General features: G+C 46.5%; 1 protein-coding gene across 3 annotated transcripts in view; it reads right to left on the bottom strand.

The window, feature by feature from the left end:
- LOC127908600 (solute carrier organic anion transporter family member 2A1-like) overlaps nt 1–17,416 on the bottom strand; it is a 201,200-nt gene that overhangs the window by 12,458 nt on the left and 171,326 nt on the right. For all 3 annotated transcript variants that reach the window (XR_008067680.1, XR_008067679.1, XM_052467267.1), the window contains 3 exons: nt 14,226–14,421; nt 11,315–11,462; nt 6,261–6,436 (listed from right to left, as the gene is read on the bottom strand). Coding sequence is in view for 1 of the 3 variants with exons in the window: in XM_052467267.1 (XP_052323227.1) it covers nt 6,261–6,436; nt 11,315–11,462; nt 14,226–14,421 (520 nt within the window). In the remaining 2 variants the exon portion in view is untranslated. The remainder of the gene's footprint in view (nt 1–6,260; nt 6,437–11,314; nt 11,463–14,225; nt 14,422–17,416) is intronic.

Raw genomic sequence — 17,416 nt, 5'->3', positions numbered from 1 at the left:
TGGTTGTGTGTTAGGGAGGGAGGACCATCATATAGATGGGTTGTGTGTTAGGGAGGTTACCTGAGGACCATCATATAGATGGGGTTGTGTGTTAGGGAGGTTACCTGAGGACCATCATATAGATGTGGTTGTGTGTTAGAGGAGGTTACCTGGAGGACCATCATATAGATGTGGGTTGTGTGTTAGATGGGTTGTGGAGGAGGTTACCTGAGGACCATCATATAGATGTGGTTGTGTGTTAGGGAGGTTACCTGAGGACCATCATATAGATGTGGTTGTGTGTTAGAGAGGAGGACCATCATATAGATGTGGTTGTGTGTTAGGAGGTTACCTGAGGACCATCATATAGATGGGTTGTGTGTTAGGGAGGGAGGACCATCATATAGATGGGGTTGTGTGTTAGGGAGTTACCTGAGGACCATCATATAGATGGGGTTGTGTGTTAGGGAGGTTACCTGAGGACCATCATATAGATGGGGTTGTGTGTTAGAGAGGTTACCTGAGGACCATCATACAGATGGGTTGTGTGTGTTAGGGAGGGAGGACCATCATATAGATGGGGTTGTGTGTTAGGGAGGTTACCTGAGGACCATCATATAGATGTGGTTGTGTGTTAGGGAGGGAGGACCATCATACAGATGGGGTTGTGTGTTAGAGAGGTTACCTGAGGACCATCATACAGATCGGTTGTGTGTTAGGGAGGTTACCTGAGGACCATCATATAGATGTGTGGTTGTGTGTTAGGGAGGTTACCTGAGGACCATCATATAGATGTGGTTGTGTGTTAGGGAGGTTACCTGAGGACCATCATACAGATGGGTTGTGTGTTAGGGAGGGAGGACCATCATACAGATGGGTTGTGTGTTAGGGAGGGAGGACCATCATATAGATGGGTTGTGTGTTAGAGAGGGAGGACCATCATATAGATGTGGTTGTGTGTTAGGGAGGTTACCTGAGGACCATCATATAGATGGGGTTGTGTGTTAGGAGGTTACCTGAGGACCATCATATAGATGTGGTTGTGTGTTAGGAGGTTACCTGAGGACCATCATATAGATGTGGTGTGTGTTAGGGAGGTTACCTGAGGACCATCATATAGATGTGGTTGTGTGTTAGGAGGTTACCTGAGGACCATCATATAGATGGGGTTGTGTGTTAGGAGGTTACCTGAGGACCATCATATAGATGTGGTTGTGTGTTAGGGAGGTTACCTGAGGACCATCATATAGATGGGGTTGTGTGTTAGGGAGGTTACCTGAGGACCATCATATAGATGGGGTTGTGTGTTAGGAGGTTACCTGAGGACCATCATATAGATGTGGTTGTGTGTTAGGAGGTTACCTGAGGACCATCATATAGATGGGGTTGTGTGTTAGGAGGTTACCTGAGGACCATCATATAGATGTGGTTGTGTGTTAGGAGGTTACCTGAGGACCATCATATAGATGGGGTTGTGTGTTAGAGAGGTTACCTGAGGACCATCATATAGATGGGGTTGTGTGTTAGGGAGGTTACCTGAGGACCATCATATAGATGTGGTTGTGTGTTAGAGAGGAGGACCATCATATAGATGGGGTTGTGTGTTAGGAGGTTACCTGAGGACCATCATATAGATGTGGTTGTGTGTTAGAGAGGGAGGACCATCATATAGATGTGGTTGTGTGTTAGGGAGGTTACCTGAGGACCATCATATAGATGTGGTTGTGTGTTAGAGAGGGAGGACCATCATATAGATGGGGTTGTGTGTTAGGGAGGGAGGACCATCATATAGATGTGGTTGTGTGTTAGGGAGGAGGACCATCATATAGATGGGGTGTGTGTTAGGGAGGGAGGACCATCATATAGATGTGGTTGTGTGTTAGGGAGGGAGGACCATCATATAGATGGGGTGTGTGTTAGGGAGGGAGGACCATCATATAGATGTGGTTGTGTGTTAGGAGGTTACCTGAGGACCATCATATAGATGTGGTTGTGTGTTAGGGAGGGAGGACCATCATATAGATGGGTTGTGTGTTAGGGAGGGAGGACCATCATATAGATGTGGTTGTGTGTTAGAGAGGAGGACCATCATATAGATGGGGTTGTGTGTTAGGGAGGAGGACCATCATATAGATGTGGTTGTGTGTTAGGGAGGGAGGACCATCATATAGATGTGGTTGTGTGTTAGGGAGGTTACCTGAGGACCATCATATAGATGGGGTTGTGTGTTAGAGAGGTTACCTGAGGACCATCATATAGATGTGGTTGTGTGTTAGAGAGGGAGGACCATCATATAGATGTGGTTGTGTGTTAGAGAGGGAGGACCATCATATAGATGTGGTTGTGTGTTAGGGAGGGAGGACCATCATATAGATGGGGTTGTGTGTTAGGGAGGTTACCTGAGGACCATCATATAGATGGGTTGTGTGTTAGGGAGGGAGGACCATCATATAGATGTGGTTGTGTGTTAGGGAGGTTACCTGAGGACCATCATATAGATGGGGTTGTGTGTTAGGGAGGGAGGACCATCATATAGATGTGGTTGTGTGTTAGAGAGGGAGGACCATCATATAGATGGGGTGTGTGTTAGGGAGGTTACCTGAGGACCATCATATAGATGTGGTTGTGTGTTAGGGAGGGAGGACCATCATATAGATGGGGTTGTGTGTTAGGGAGGGAGGACCATCATATAGATGTGGTTGTGTGTTAGGGAGGTTACCTGAGGACCATCATATAGATGGGGTTGTGTGTTAGGGAGGTTACCTGAGGACCATCATATAGATGTGGTTGTGTGTTAGGGAGGTTACCTGAGGACCATCATATAGATGTGGTTGTGTGTTAGGGAGGTTACCTGAGGACCATCATATAGATGTGGTTGTGTGTTAGGGAGGTTACCTGAGGACCATCATATAGATGTGGTTGTGTGTTAGAGAGGGAGGACCATCATATAGATGTGGTTGTGTGTTAGAGAGGTTACCTGAGGACCATCATATAGATGTGGTTGTGTGTTAGAGAGGAGGACCATCATATAGATGTGGTTGTGTGTTAGGGAGGAGGACCATCATATAGATGGGTTGTGTGTTAGGGAGGAGGACCATCATATAGATGGGGTTGTGTGTTAGAGAGGAGGACCATCATATAGATGGGTTGTGTGTTAGGGAGGTTACCTGAGGACCATCATATAGATGGGGTTGTGTGTTAGAGAGGTTACCTGAGGACCATCATATAGATGGGGTTGTGTGTTAGAGAGGGAGGACCATCATATAGATGGGGTTGTGTGTTAGAGAGGGAGGACCATCATATAGATGTGGTTGTGTGTTAGGGAAGGAGGACCATCATATAGATGTGGTTGTGTGTTAGGGAGGGAGGACCATCATATAGATGGGGTTGTGTGTTAGAGAGGGAGGACCATCATATAGATGGGGTTGTGTGTTAGGGAAGGAGGACCATCATATAGATGTGGTTGTGTGTTAGGGAGGTTACCTGAGGACCATCATATAGATGGGGTTGTGTGTTAGAGAGGTTACCTGAGGACCATCATATAGATGGGGTTGTGTGTTAGGGAGGTTACCTGAGGACCATCATATAGATGGGGTTGTGTGTTAGGGAGGGAGGACCATCATATAGATGTGGTTGTGTGTTAGAGAGGAGGACCATCATATAGATGTGGTTGTGTGTTAGGGAGGGAGGACCATCATATAGATGTGGTTGTGTGTTAGGGAGGGAGGACCATCATATATATGTGGTTGTGTGTTAGGGAGGGAGGACCATCATATAGATGTGGTTGTGTGTTAGGGAGGAGGACCATCATATAGATGTGGTTGTGTGTTAGGGAGGACCATCATATAGATGTGAATTTGTGTGTTAGGGAGGGAGGACCATCATATAGATGTGGTTGTGTGTTAGGGAGGGAGGACCATCATATATATGTGGTTGTGTGTTAGGGAGGGAGGACCATCATATAGATGGGGTTGTGTGTTAGGGAGGTTACCTGAGGACCATCATATAGATGTGGTTGTGTGTTAGGGAGGGAGGACCATCATATAGATGTGGTTGTGTGTTAGGGAGGTTACCTGAGGACCATCATATAGATGTGGTTGTGTGTTAGGGAGGGAGGACCATCATATAGATGGGGTGTGTGTTAGGGAGGAGGACCATCATATAGATGTGGTTGTGTGTTAGGGAGGTTACCTGAGGACCATCATATAGATGGGGTTTGTGTGTTAGGGAGGAGGACCATCATATAGATGTGGTTGTGTGTTAGGAGGTTACCTGAGGACCATCATATAGATGTGGTTGTGTGTTAGGGAGGGAGGACCATCATATAGATGTGGTTGTGTGTTAGGGAGGTTACCTGAGGACCATCATATAGATGTGGTTGTGTGTTAGAGAGGGAGGACCATCATATAGATGGGGTTGTGTGTTAGGGAGGGAGGACCATCATATAGATGTGGTTGTGTGTTAGAGAGGGAGGACCATCATATAGATGTGGTTGTGTGTTAGAGAGGAGGACCATCATATAGATGTGGTTGTGTGTTAGAGAGGGAGGACCATCATATAGATGTGGTTGTGTGTTAGGAGGTTACCTGAGGACCATCATATAGATGTGGTTTGTGTGTTAGGGAGGTTACCTGAGGACCATCATATAGATGTGGTTGTGTGTTAGGGAGGGAGGACCATCATATAGATGGGTAGTGTGTTAGAGAGGAGGACCATCATATAGATGTGGTTGTGTGTTAGGGGAGGGAGGACCATCATATAGATGGGGTTGTGTGTTAGGGAGGGAGGACCATCATATAGATGTGGTTGTGTGTTAGGGAGGGAGGACCATCATATAGATGTGGTTGTGTGTTAGGGAGGTTACCTGAGGACCATCATATAGATGTGGTTGTGTGTTAGAGAGGTTACCTGAGGACCATCATATAGATGTGGTTGTGTGTTAGGGAGGTTACCTGAGGACCATCATATAGATGGGGTTGTGTGTTAGGGAGGTTACCTGAGGACCATCATATAGATGTGGTTGTGTGTTAGGGAGGTTACCTGAGGACCATCATATAGATGTGGTTGTGTGTTAGGGAGGTTACCTGAGGACCATCATATAGATGGGGTTGTGTGTTAGGGAGGTTACCTGAGGACCATCATATAGATGTGGTTGTGTGTTAGGAAGGAGGACCATCATATAGATGTGGTTTGTGTGTTAGGGAGGGAGGACCATCATATAGATGGGGTTGTGTGTTAGAGAGGGAGGACCATCATATAGATGTGGTTGTGTGTTAGGGAGGGAGGACCATCATATAGATGTGGTTGTGTGTTAGGGAGGGAGGACCATCATATAGATGTGGTTGTGTGTTAGGGGAGGTTACCTGAGGACCATCATATAGATGTGGTTGTGTGTTAGGAGGTTACCTGAGGACCATCATATAGATGTGGTTGTGTGTTAGGAGGTTACCTGAGGACCATCATATAGATGTGGTTGTGTGTTAGGAGGTTACCTGAGGACCATCATATAGATGTGGTTGTGTGTTAGGGAGGGAGGACCATCATATAGATGTGGTTGTGTGTTAGAGAGGGAGGACCATCATATAGATGTGGTTGTGTGTTAGGGAGGGAGGACCATCATATAGATGTGGTTGTGTGTTAGAGAGGGAGGACCATCATATAGATGTGGTTGTGTGTTAGAGAGGGAGGACCATCATATAGATGTGGTTGTGTGTTAGGGAGGTTACCTGAGGACCATCATATAGATGTGGTTGTGTGTTAGAGAGGAGGACCATCATATAGATGTGGTTGTGTGTTAGGGAGGGAGGACCATCATATAGATGTGGTTGTGTGTTAGGGAGGTTACCTGAGGACCATCATATAGATGGGGTTGTGTGTTAGGGAGGTTACCTGAGGACCATCATATAGATGGGGTTGTGTGTTAGGGAGGGAGGACCATCATATAGATGGGGTTGTGTGTTAGGGAGGGAGGACCATCATATAGATGTGGTTGTGTGTTAGGGAGGGAGGACCATCATATAGATGGGGTTGTGTGTTAGGGAGGGAGGACCATCATATAGATGTGGTTGTGTGTTAGGGAGGGAGGACCATCATATAGATGGGGTTGTGTGTTAGGGAGGGAGGACCATCATATAGATGTGGTTGTGTGTTAGGGAGGGAGGACCATCATATAGATGTGGTTGTGTGTTAGGGAGGGAGGACCATCATATAGATGGGGTTGTGTGTTAGGGAGGTTACCTGAGGACCATCATATAGATGTGGTTGTATGTTAGGGAGGTTACCTGAGGACCATCATATAGATGGGGTTGTGTGTTAGGGAGGCGATCAACCCGGCCAGAGAGATGAGGAACATGACAGGAAGCAGGAAGTGAGGACATTGGTTGGGGCAAGGACCGGGGCGGGCAGTACCCCCACCACTACCCTGGCTGTAAGCCATGCAGATACAGTCTGTGTACTTCTACACCAGAAGAAGAAGAACACAGAAGACACCAGTGTCAATATATAAAGACAGACAACATATAAAAGTATGTCATACATTTCTCAGATTCAAGAAGCAAAATGTACAAAATGACCTGTTTTCATTAAGACAACGGCTAAATTGTCAACGATCGATAACCTATACTGATCTGAAAGTACTGGTAATTACAGTTAACTCTTGGTCTGATTCAACTAGTCAACATAATGGCCATGCATTGACTATTATATACACCATGTCGAGTCAATATAACTATTAGCATTGCCACAGTCCTGCTGCTTGTGGATGACACTACTACTGCAACATCTACAAGTGGTTTAACTCCACTTAAAACACTTCCTGTGTCCCAGGGCCGATTACCGATGGATTGGACTGGCCCATTCATTGTTAACCATCCATACCGTGTCGCTGTACTGTAGGTAGAGACTGTAGCACACAGTCAGACACATAGCGCTACGTCTGGCTGGCTGCCTTTGCTGACCAATACACTCTCCTAAACTGGGTTTAATCAGTTTAAACGGTTGAAGATTTAGACCGTACAGATGTAGGATCTTAATTTGACCCGTTTCTTACAGTAGGAGAATACCAGGACATGGCGGTAACAGGAAAATGTGAATTATTGTGTGGATTATAATTAAAGGACGTTTTCGTAAGGGGTTTGATGCATTTTTTGTTAAGGCAAATCAAGTTTGACATTTTCAAAGGGAAACTTGAGAAGCTTTTATAAACCCTGAATACGCTACAATCGGTTGAAACAGACTCGAGTAAAACTAAAGATACCTTAATAGAAAATGTCTCAAGTGAAAGTCACCCAGTAAAATAATACCTGAGTAAAAGTCTAAAAGATTTTGGTTTTTAATATACCTAAGTATCAAACGTAAATGTAATTGCTAAAACATACTTAAGTATCAAACGTAAACAACACATCAACACTCAGACATCATTACAGATAGCCAGGGGAACACTCCAACACTCAGACATCATTTACAGATAGCCAGAGGAACACTCCAACACTCAGACATCATTTACAGATAGCCAGAGGAACACTCCAACACTCAGACATCATTTACAGATAGCCAGGGAACACTCCAACACTCAGACATCATTTACAGATAGCCAGGGCACACTCCAACACTCAGACATCATTTACAGATAGCCAGGGGCAGACATTCAACACTCAGACATCATTTACAGATAGCCAGGACACACTCAACACTCAGACATCATTTACAGATAGCCAGGGAACACACTCAGACATCATTTACAGATAGCCAGGGGAACACTCCAACACTCAGACATCATTTACAGATAGCCAGGGACACACTTCAACACTCAGACATCATTTACAGATAGCCAGGGACACACTCCAACACTCAGACATCATCAGGTGAACACTCCAACACTTACAGATAGCCAGGGGCACACTTCAACACTCAGACATCATTTACAGGGACACACTCCAACACTCAGACATCATTTACAGATAGCCAGGGAACACTCCAACACTCAGACATCATTTACAGATAGCCAGGGGAACACTCCAACACTCAGACATCATTTACAGATAGCCAGGGACACACTTCAACACTCAGACATCATTTACAGATAGCCAGGGACACACTCCAACACTCAGACATCATTTACAGATAGCCAGGGGAACACTCCAACACTCAGACATCATACAGATTTATCATTTACAGATAGCCAGGGACACACTTCAACACTCAGACATCATTTACAGATAGCCAGGGACACACTCCAACACTCAGACATCATTTACAGATAGCCAGGGCACACTTCAACACTCAGACATCATTTACAGATAGCCAGGGACACACTCCAACACTCAGACATCATTTACAGATAGCCAGGGCACACTCCAACACTCAGACATCATTTACAGATAGCCAGGGGCACACTCCAACACTCAGACATCATTACAGATAGCCAGGGACACACTTCAACACTCAGACATCATTTACAGATAGCCAGGGCACACTCCAACACTCAGACATCATTACAGATAGCCAGGGGCACACTTCAACACTCAGACATCATTACAGATAGCCAGGGCACACTCCAACACTCAGACATCATTTACAGATAGCCAGGGCACACTTCAACACTCAGACATCATTACAGATAGCCAGGGGCACACTCCAACATTCAGACATCATTTACAGATAGCCAGGGCACACTCCAACACTCAGACTCTCCAACCCTGAGACATCATTTACAGATACACTCAGACATTATTTACAGATAGCCAGGGCACACTCCAACACTCAGACATCATTTACAGATAGCCAGGGGCACACTCCAACACTCAGACATCATTTACAGATAGCCAGGGGCACACTCCAACCCTGAGACATCATTTACAGAGCACACTCCAACACTCAGACATTTACAGATAGCCAGGGGCACACTTCAACACTCAGACATCATTTACAGATAGCCAGGGGCACACTCCAACACTCAGACATCCTTTACAGATAGCCAGGGCACACTCCAACACTCAGACATTATTTACAGATAGCCAGGGGCACACTCCAACACTCAGACATCCTTTACAGATAGCCAGGGGCACACTTCAACACTCAGACATCATTTACAGATAGCCAGGGGCACACTCCAACACTCAGACATCATTTACAGATAGCCAGGGACACACTTCAACACTCAGACATCATTACAGATAGCCAGGGGCACACTCCAACACTCAGACATTATTTACAGATAGCCAGGGGCACACTTCAACACTCAGACATCATTACAGATAGCCAGGGGCACACTCCAACACTCAGACATCATTTACAGATAGCCAGGGGCACACTCCAACACTCAGACATCATTTACAGATAGCCAGGGACACACTTCAACACTCAGACATCATTACAGATAGCCAGGGCACACTCCAACACTCAGACATCATTTACAGATAGCCAGGGCACGCTTCAACACTCTGACATCATTTACAGATAGCCAGGGGCACACTCCAACACTCAGACATCATTTACAGATAGCCAGGGGCACACTTCAACACTCAGACATCATTTACAGATAGCCAGGGGCACACTCCAACACTCAGACATCATTTACAGATAGCCAGGGGCACACTCCAACACTCAGACATCATTTACAGATAGCCAGGGACACACTTCAACACTCAGACATCATTACAGATAGCCAGGGGCACGCTTCATCACTCAGACATCATTTACAGATAGCCAGGGGCACACTCCAACACTCAGATATCATTTACAGATAGCCAGGGACACACTTCAACACTCAGACATCATTACAGATAGCCAGGGGCACACTTCAACACTCAGACATTATTTACAGATAGCCAGGGGCACACTCCAACACTCAGACATTATTTACAGATAGCCAGGGGCACACTCCAACACTCAGACATCATTTACAGATAGCCAGGGGCACACTCCAACACTCAGACATCATTTACAGATAGCCAGGGACACACTTCAACACTCAGACATCATTACAGATAGCCAGGGGCACGCTTCATCACTCAGACATCATTTACAGATAGCCAGGGGCACACTCCAACACTCAGATATCATTTACAGATAGCCAGGGACACACTTCAACACTCAGACATCATTACAGATAGCCAGGGGCACACTTCAACACTCAGACATTATTTACAGATAGCCAGGGGCACACTCCAACACTCAGACATTATTTACAGATAGCCAGGGGCACACTCCAACACTCAGACATTATTTACAGATAGCCAGGGGCTATACTCCAACACTCAGACATCATTTACAGATAGCCAGGGGCACACTTCAACACTCAGACATCATTTACAGATAGCCAGGGGCTATACTCCAACACTCAGACATTATTTACAGATAGCCAGGGGCACACTCCAACACTCAGACATTATTTACAGATAGCCAGAGGCTACACTCCAACACTCAGACATTATTTACAGATAGCCAGGGGCACACTTCAACACTCAGACATCATTTACAGATAGCCAGGGGTACACTCCAACACTCAGATATCCTTTACAGATAGCCAGGTGCACACTCCAACACTCAGACATCATTTACAGATAGCCAGGGCAACACTCAGACATCATTTACAGATAGCCAGGGGCACACTCCAACACTCAGACATCATTTACAGATAGCCAGGGGCACACTTCAACACTCAGACATCATTTTAGCCAGGGCACACTTCAACATCAGACATCATTTACAGATAGGCACACTCCAACACTCAGACATCATTTACAGATAGCCAGGGAACACTCAACACTCAGACATCATTTACAGATAGCCAGGTGCACACTCCAACACTCAGACATCATTTACAGATAGCCAGGGCACACTTCAACACTCAGACATCATTGACAGATAGCCAGGTGCACACTCCAACACTCAGACATCATTTACAGATAGCCAGGGGCACACTTCAGGGATGTTCTCTGTTTAGTGAGTCCTCCAGATCAGAGGCAGTAGAGATGACCAGGGATGTTCTCTTGATAAGTGTGTGAATTAGACCTTATTCGGTCCTGCTAAACATTCAAAATGTAACGAGTACTTTTGGGTGTCAGGGGAAAATGTACGGAGTAAAAAAGTACATTATTTTCTTCAGGAATGTAGTGAAGTTAAAGTTGTCAAAAATATAAATTGTAATGTAACGTACAGTTACCCCCCAAAAATGACTTAAGTAGTACTCTATACGACTGACTACACGTTTGCGTTTCCTGCTGTACAGGACATTTACTGGATGATAAAATTAAGACCCTACATCTGCAACATTACCATTTGTTCAGTTATGTCATACTACTTCCCTAACTTCATTCATTAAATGGCCACCTACCAGAACCCTGAATTTGTTCTTGGGGTCTTTGGTGTAGTCTTTGCAGCCTGCGTGGCAGGGAGACAGGTACTCAGTGTTGTCAGATCCACACACTGGGTTAAAGGAGTAAGCAGGACAGGAGCAGTTGGAATAACAGGTGGCCAGAAACCTGTAGGGGGGGGAGGGGATGTTTAGAGAATGGTTACGTGTGTCACAATAGAGTTATAAACGATATCCACATTATTGTGCTGAGCTGGCTCAGATATTGTCTTTTCATATGGACCTTTCCAGCACGGTTCCAGGAACTGTGGTGAATGTCTAAGCAGGCCAGATGAGTACAAGGCTAGCTAGGCTTGGTTCAGCTCGGCTCAGCTCAGCTCAATAGTGTGAAAATGGCATTTCCATGTTTATATAAGGGTTATGAGATCACAGCAGAGTTCAGGGTGGAGTTAAGTTCATCAGTAGAGCTCTGGGTGGAGTTAAGTTCATCAGTAGAGCTCTGGGTGGAGTTAAGTTCATCAGTAGAGCTCTGGGTGGAGTTAAGTTCATCAGTAGAGCTCTGGGTGGAGTTAAGTTCATCAGTAGAGCTCTGGGTGGAGTTAAGTTCATCAGTAGAGCTCTGGGTGGAGTTAAGTTCATCAGTAGAGCTCTGGGTGGAGTTAAGTTCATCAGTAGAGCTCTGGGTGAGTTAAGTTCATCAGTAGAGCTCTGGGTGAGTTAAGTTCATCAGTAGAGCTCTGGGTGAGTTAAGTTCATCAGTAGAGCTCTGGGTGAGTTAAGTTCATCAGTAGAGCTCTGGGGGGAGTTAAGGTCATCAGTAGAGCTCTGGGTGAGTTAAGTTCATCAGTAGAGCTCTGGGTGAGTTAAGTTCATCAGTAGAGCTCTGGGTGGAGTTAAGTTCATCAGTAGAGCTCTGGGTGAGTTAAGTTCATCAGTAGAGCTCTGGGTGGAGTTAAGTTCATCAGTAGAGCTCTGGGTGAGTTAAGTTCATCAGTAGAGCTCTGGGTGAGTTAAGTTCATCAGTAGAGCTCTGGGTGGAGTTAAGTTCATCAGTAGAGCTCTGGGTGAGTTAAGTTCATCAGCAGAGCTCTGGGTGGAGTTAAGTTCATCAGTAGAGCTCTGGGTGAGTTAAGTTCATCAGCAGAGCTCTGGGTGGAATTAAGTTCATCAGTAGAGCTCAGTGCCAAACCACATAACAGAAGACAACCGAGATATGGGGTTATGGAGTAAAGACCAGGGTTCCTGTTAATGTTATCTGTGGTTCATTAGCCTCTGTTTGGTGTTGTCCCGTAATAACAACATCTCTAGCTGTTTGGGTTCACCAGTGGCACAGCGCCAAACAGTAGCCTTGTCTTAGTGTCCACAAGTGGCTAGTTAATTAACGGTGTCTTCTACAAAGTTCACAAGGCTCCGTATGTTTGCTTGTGTAATAATATCAGAAGGTAAGCTAAATTAAGTTAATTGTCTTCAAGACCGGACAATAATGTAACTGATGGGGCTTGTGCAAGTGTTTCACCGAACTCTTTTGTACAAATAATTTAAATGCTTCTGTTTTCTAGTCCTCATGACCTCCCTAGAACTCCATGTATTTAAACACCTTAAAAATATCAACTGTCAAACTACAGAGACAGTGACACAGCCTCCCCAAAATGACAAACTACAGAGACAGTGACACAGCCTCCCCAAAATGACAAACTACAGAGACAGTGACACAGCCTCCCCAAAATGACAAACTACAGAGACAGTAACACAGCCTCCCCAAAATGACAAACTACAGAGACAGTAACACAGCCTCCCCAAAATGACAAACTACAATTAACATACACATCAACAACAGCCCAATCAGCCAGCACAGGGCCCAATCAACCAGGGTTACCTGGCCCAATCAGCCAAGACAGGGCCCAATCAACCAGGGTTACATGGCCCAATCAGCCAAGACAGGGCCCAATCAACCAGGTTACATGGCCCAATCAGCCAAGACAGGGCCCAATCAAACAGGGTTACATGGCCCAATCAGCCAAGACAGGGCCCAATCAACCAGGGTTACATGGCCCAATCAGCCAAGACAGGGCCCAATAAACCAGGGTTACATGGCCCAATCAACCAGGACACAGCCCAATCAACCAGGGTTACATGGCCCAATCAACCAGGACATGGCCCAATCAACCAGGACACAGCCCAATCAACCAGGGCTACATGGCCCAATCAACCAGGACATGGCCTAATCAACCAGGACACGGCCCAATCAACCAGGACACGGCCCAATCAACCAGGACATGGCCTAATCAACCAGGGTTACATGGCCCAATCAACCAGGGTTACATGGCCAAATCAACCAGGACACGGCCCAATCAACCAGGACATGGCCCAATCAACCAGGACATGGCCCAATCAACCAGGGTTACATGGCCCAATCAACCAGGGTTACATGGCCCAATCAACCAGGACACGGCCCAATCAACCAGGACACGGCCCAATCAACCAGGACATGGCCCAATCAACCAGGACATGGCCCAATCAACCAGGACATGGCCCAATCAACCAGGGTTACATGGCCCAATCAACCAGGACACAGCCTAATCAACCAGTGCTACATGGCCCAATCAACCAGGACACAGCCCAATCAACCAGGGTTACATGGCCCAATCAACCAGTGCTACATGGCCCAATCAACCAGGACACAGCCCAATCAACCAGGGTTACATGGCCCAATCAACCAGGACACAGCTCAATCAACCAGGACACAGCCTAATCAACCAGTGCTACATGGCCCAATCGGTCAGTGCTACATGGCCCAATCAACCAGGACACAGCCCAATCAACCAGTGCCACATGGCCCAATCAACCAGTGCTACATGGCCCAATCAACCAGGACAAGGCCCTCCAAATATGTAACTGCTTGGCAAAGATGCAGATCCCTTCTCTGACTCACCCATGGGGTGTGTAGTTGACCTCCGCCACCCTCTGTGTGGGGCAGCCCATGAAGAAGAGAGGGATGATGAGGAGGACAGAGATGGTGAGCATGGCGACAGAAAAACGAGGGATGGTCTTCAGAGAGAGACCGGTCCTCTTCATGATGACTCCGCCCACCAGCATCCCCACGGCAACGGACGGAAGGTTCACCGCACCTGAGGAGAAGACAAGATTTTTGAGAGCAGAATATATTTAAATACTTTCTCCACAGTATGTATCTGTATACTGTCTCTTTGTATCTGTATCGATCTCTACATACAGAACTACAAAGACAGAGATAGTATGAAAGAGTGCATAGCGAGCTGATTTGTCTTCACTAAAAGATACGATCAACTTAATTGTCTCAGGCATACAAACGCTAGCCTGGTTGCCAGTCTCTGATCAGCTATTACATTGTACATGACACAGACTACAAGGAGTGGAATGTTACAGAGACTGATACCGCCGGCAGGGTAGCCTAGTGGTTAGAGTGTAGAGGTGGTAGGGTAGCCTAGTGGTTAGAGTGTAGAGGTGGTAGGGTAGCCTAGTGGTTAGAGTGTAGAGGTGGTAGGGTAGCCTAGTGGTTAGAGTGTAGAGGTGGTAGGGTAGCCTAGTGGTTAGAGTGTAGAGGTGGTAGGGTAGCCTAGTGGTTAGAGTGTAGAGGTGGTAGGGTAGCCTAGTGGTTAGAGTGTAGAGGTGGTAGGGTAGCCTAGTGGTTAGAGTGTAGAGGTGGTAGGGTGCCTAGTGGTTAGAGTGTAGAGGTGGTAGGGTGGCCTAGTGGTTAGAGTGTAGAGGTGGTAGGGTAGCCTAGTGGTTAGAGTGTAGAGGTGGTAGGGTAGCCTAGTGGTTAGAGTGTAGAGGTGGTAGGGTAGCCTAGTGGTTAGAGTGTAGAGGTGGTAGGGTAGCCTAGTGGTTAGAGTGTAGAGGTGGTAGGGTAGCCTAGTGGTTAGAGTGTAGAGGTGGTAGGGTAGCCTAGTGGTTAGAGTGTAGAGGTGGTAGGGTAGCCTAGTGGTTAGAGTGTAGAGGTGGTAGGGTAGCCTAGTGGTTAGAGTGTAGAGGTGGTAGGGTAGCCTAGTGGTTAGATTCTTATGTAGAGGTGGTAGGGTAGCCTAGTGGTTAGAGTGTAGAGGTGGTAGGGTAGCCTAGTGGTTAGAGTGTAGAGGTGGTAGGGTAGCCTAGTGGTTAGAGTGTAGAGGTGGTAGGGTAGCCTAGTGGTTAGAGTGTAGAGGTGGTAGGGTAGCCTAGTGGTTAGAGTGTAGAGGTGGTAGGGTAGCCTAGTGGTTAGAGTGTAGAGGCGGCAGGGAAGCCTAGTGGTTAGAGTGTAGAGGTGGTAGGGTAGCCTAGTGGTTAGAGTGTAGGGGTGGCAGGGTAGCCTAGTGGTTAGAGTGTAGAGGTGGTAGGGTAGCCTAGTGGTTAGAGTGTAGAGGTGGCAGGGTAGCCAAGTGGTTAGAGTGTAGAGGTGGCAGGGTAGCCAAGTGGTTAGAGTGTAGAGGTGGCAGGGTAGCCAAGTGGTTAGAGTGTAGAGGTGGTAGGGTAGCCAAGTGGTTAGAGTGTAGAGGTGGTAGGGTAGCCTAGTGGTTAGAGTGTAGAGGTGGTAGGGTAGCCTAGTGGTTAGAGTGTAGAGGTGGCAGGGTAGCCAAGTGGTCAGAGCGTTGGACTAGTAACCGGAAGGTTGCAAGTTCAAACCCCCATTGCAATTTTATTTTTTTCTATGACGTGAACTAATAAATGTCTGGTAAGCGCGTTTGGTGCTGCTGCTTTTGAAAACGGTACGTCGGCACCATAACGGATTGGGCCATATGTTTTCAGCTCTGATCTGGGTATATTCAGTGTTTTTTTTAAACCTTTATTTAACTAGGCAAGTCAGTTAAGAACACATTCTTATTTTCAATGACGGCCTGGGAACAGTGGGGTTAACTGCCTGTTCAGGGGCAGAATGACAGATTTGTACCTTGTCAGCTCAGGGATTTGAACTTGCAACCTGGTTACTAGTCCAATGCTCTAACCACTAGGCTACCCTGCCGCCCCAGATGAAAAGGGAAGCTATATATATATATATATATATATAATAAGAATATGTTGTAATAATAACCTGAACAGGTTATGAGATCAGGAAAAACTCCAGGCCCCAGAAAAGACAAGTATGAATTTTTACACACCACTTTTGAACCTGTGGTAACTGTGGTGCCTGTGGTAACTGTGGTGCCTGTGGTAACTGTGGTGCCTGCGGTAACTGTGGTAACTGTGGTGACTGTGGTAACTGTGGTAACTGTGGTGACTCTGGTAACTGTGGTAACTGTGGTGCCTGTAGTAACTGTGGTAATTGTGGTGCCTGTGGTAACTGTGGTGCCTGTGGTAACTGTGGTGCTTGTGGTAACTGTGGTAACTGTGGTGCCTGTGGTAACTGTGGTAACTGTGGTGACTGTGGTAACTGTGGTAACTGTGGTGACTCTGGTAACTGTGGTAATTGTGGTGCCTGTGGTAACTGTGGTGCTTGTGGTGCTTGTAGTAACTGTGGTAACTGTGGTGCCTGTGGTGACTCTGGTAACTGTGGTGCTTGTGGTAACTGTGGTAACTGTGGTAATTGTGGTGCCTGTGGTAACTGTGGTGCCAGTGGTAACTGTGGTGCTTGTGGTAACTGTGGTAACTGTGGTAATTGTGGTGCCTGTGGTAACTGTGGTGCTTGTGGTGCTTGTAGTAACTGTGGTAACTGTGGTGCCTGTGGTGACTCTGGTAACTGTGGTGCTTGTGGTAACTGTGGTAACTGTGGTAATTGTGGTGCCTGTGGTAACTGTGGTGCCTGTGGTAACTGTGGTACCTGTGGTAATTGTGGTGCCTGTGGTAACTGTGGTGCCTGTAGTAACTGTGGTGCCTGTGGTAACTGTGGTGCCTGCGGTGCCTGTAGTAACTGTGGTGCCTGTGGTAACTGTGGTGCTTGCGGTGCCTGTAGTAACTGTGGTGCCTGTGGTAACTGTGGTGCCTGTGGTGCCACCTCTGTCCCAGACTATACTGCTGATCCCACAGAAAATACACATAGATGAATGCTGAGACAGGACTAGACAACAGATATAATACGGTTTCAATGCTCACTCTCTACCAGCATCCTTAGACAACCTTTCAACAGTTGTCATTCATCCACAACTACAGTACGTTAAACTCTTTGACGTAAAC

This window comes from Oncorhynchus keta, chromosome 1 (assembly GCF_023373465.1).
Source record: "Oncorhynchus keta strain PuntledgeMale-10-30-2019 chromosome 1, Oket_V2, whole genome shotgun sequence".
Taxonomy (NCBI): domain Eukaryota; kingdom Metazoa; phylum Chordata; class Actinopteri; order Salmoniformes; family Salmonidae; genus Oncorhynchus; species Oncorhynchus keta.
Note: the sequence above shows the minus strand (reverse complement) of the source record. Positions and strands in the feature narration are given on the sequence as shown.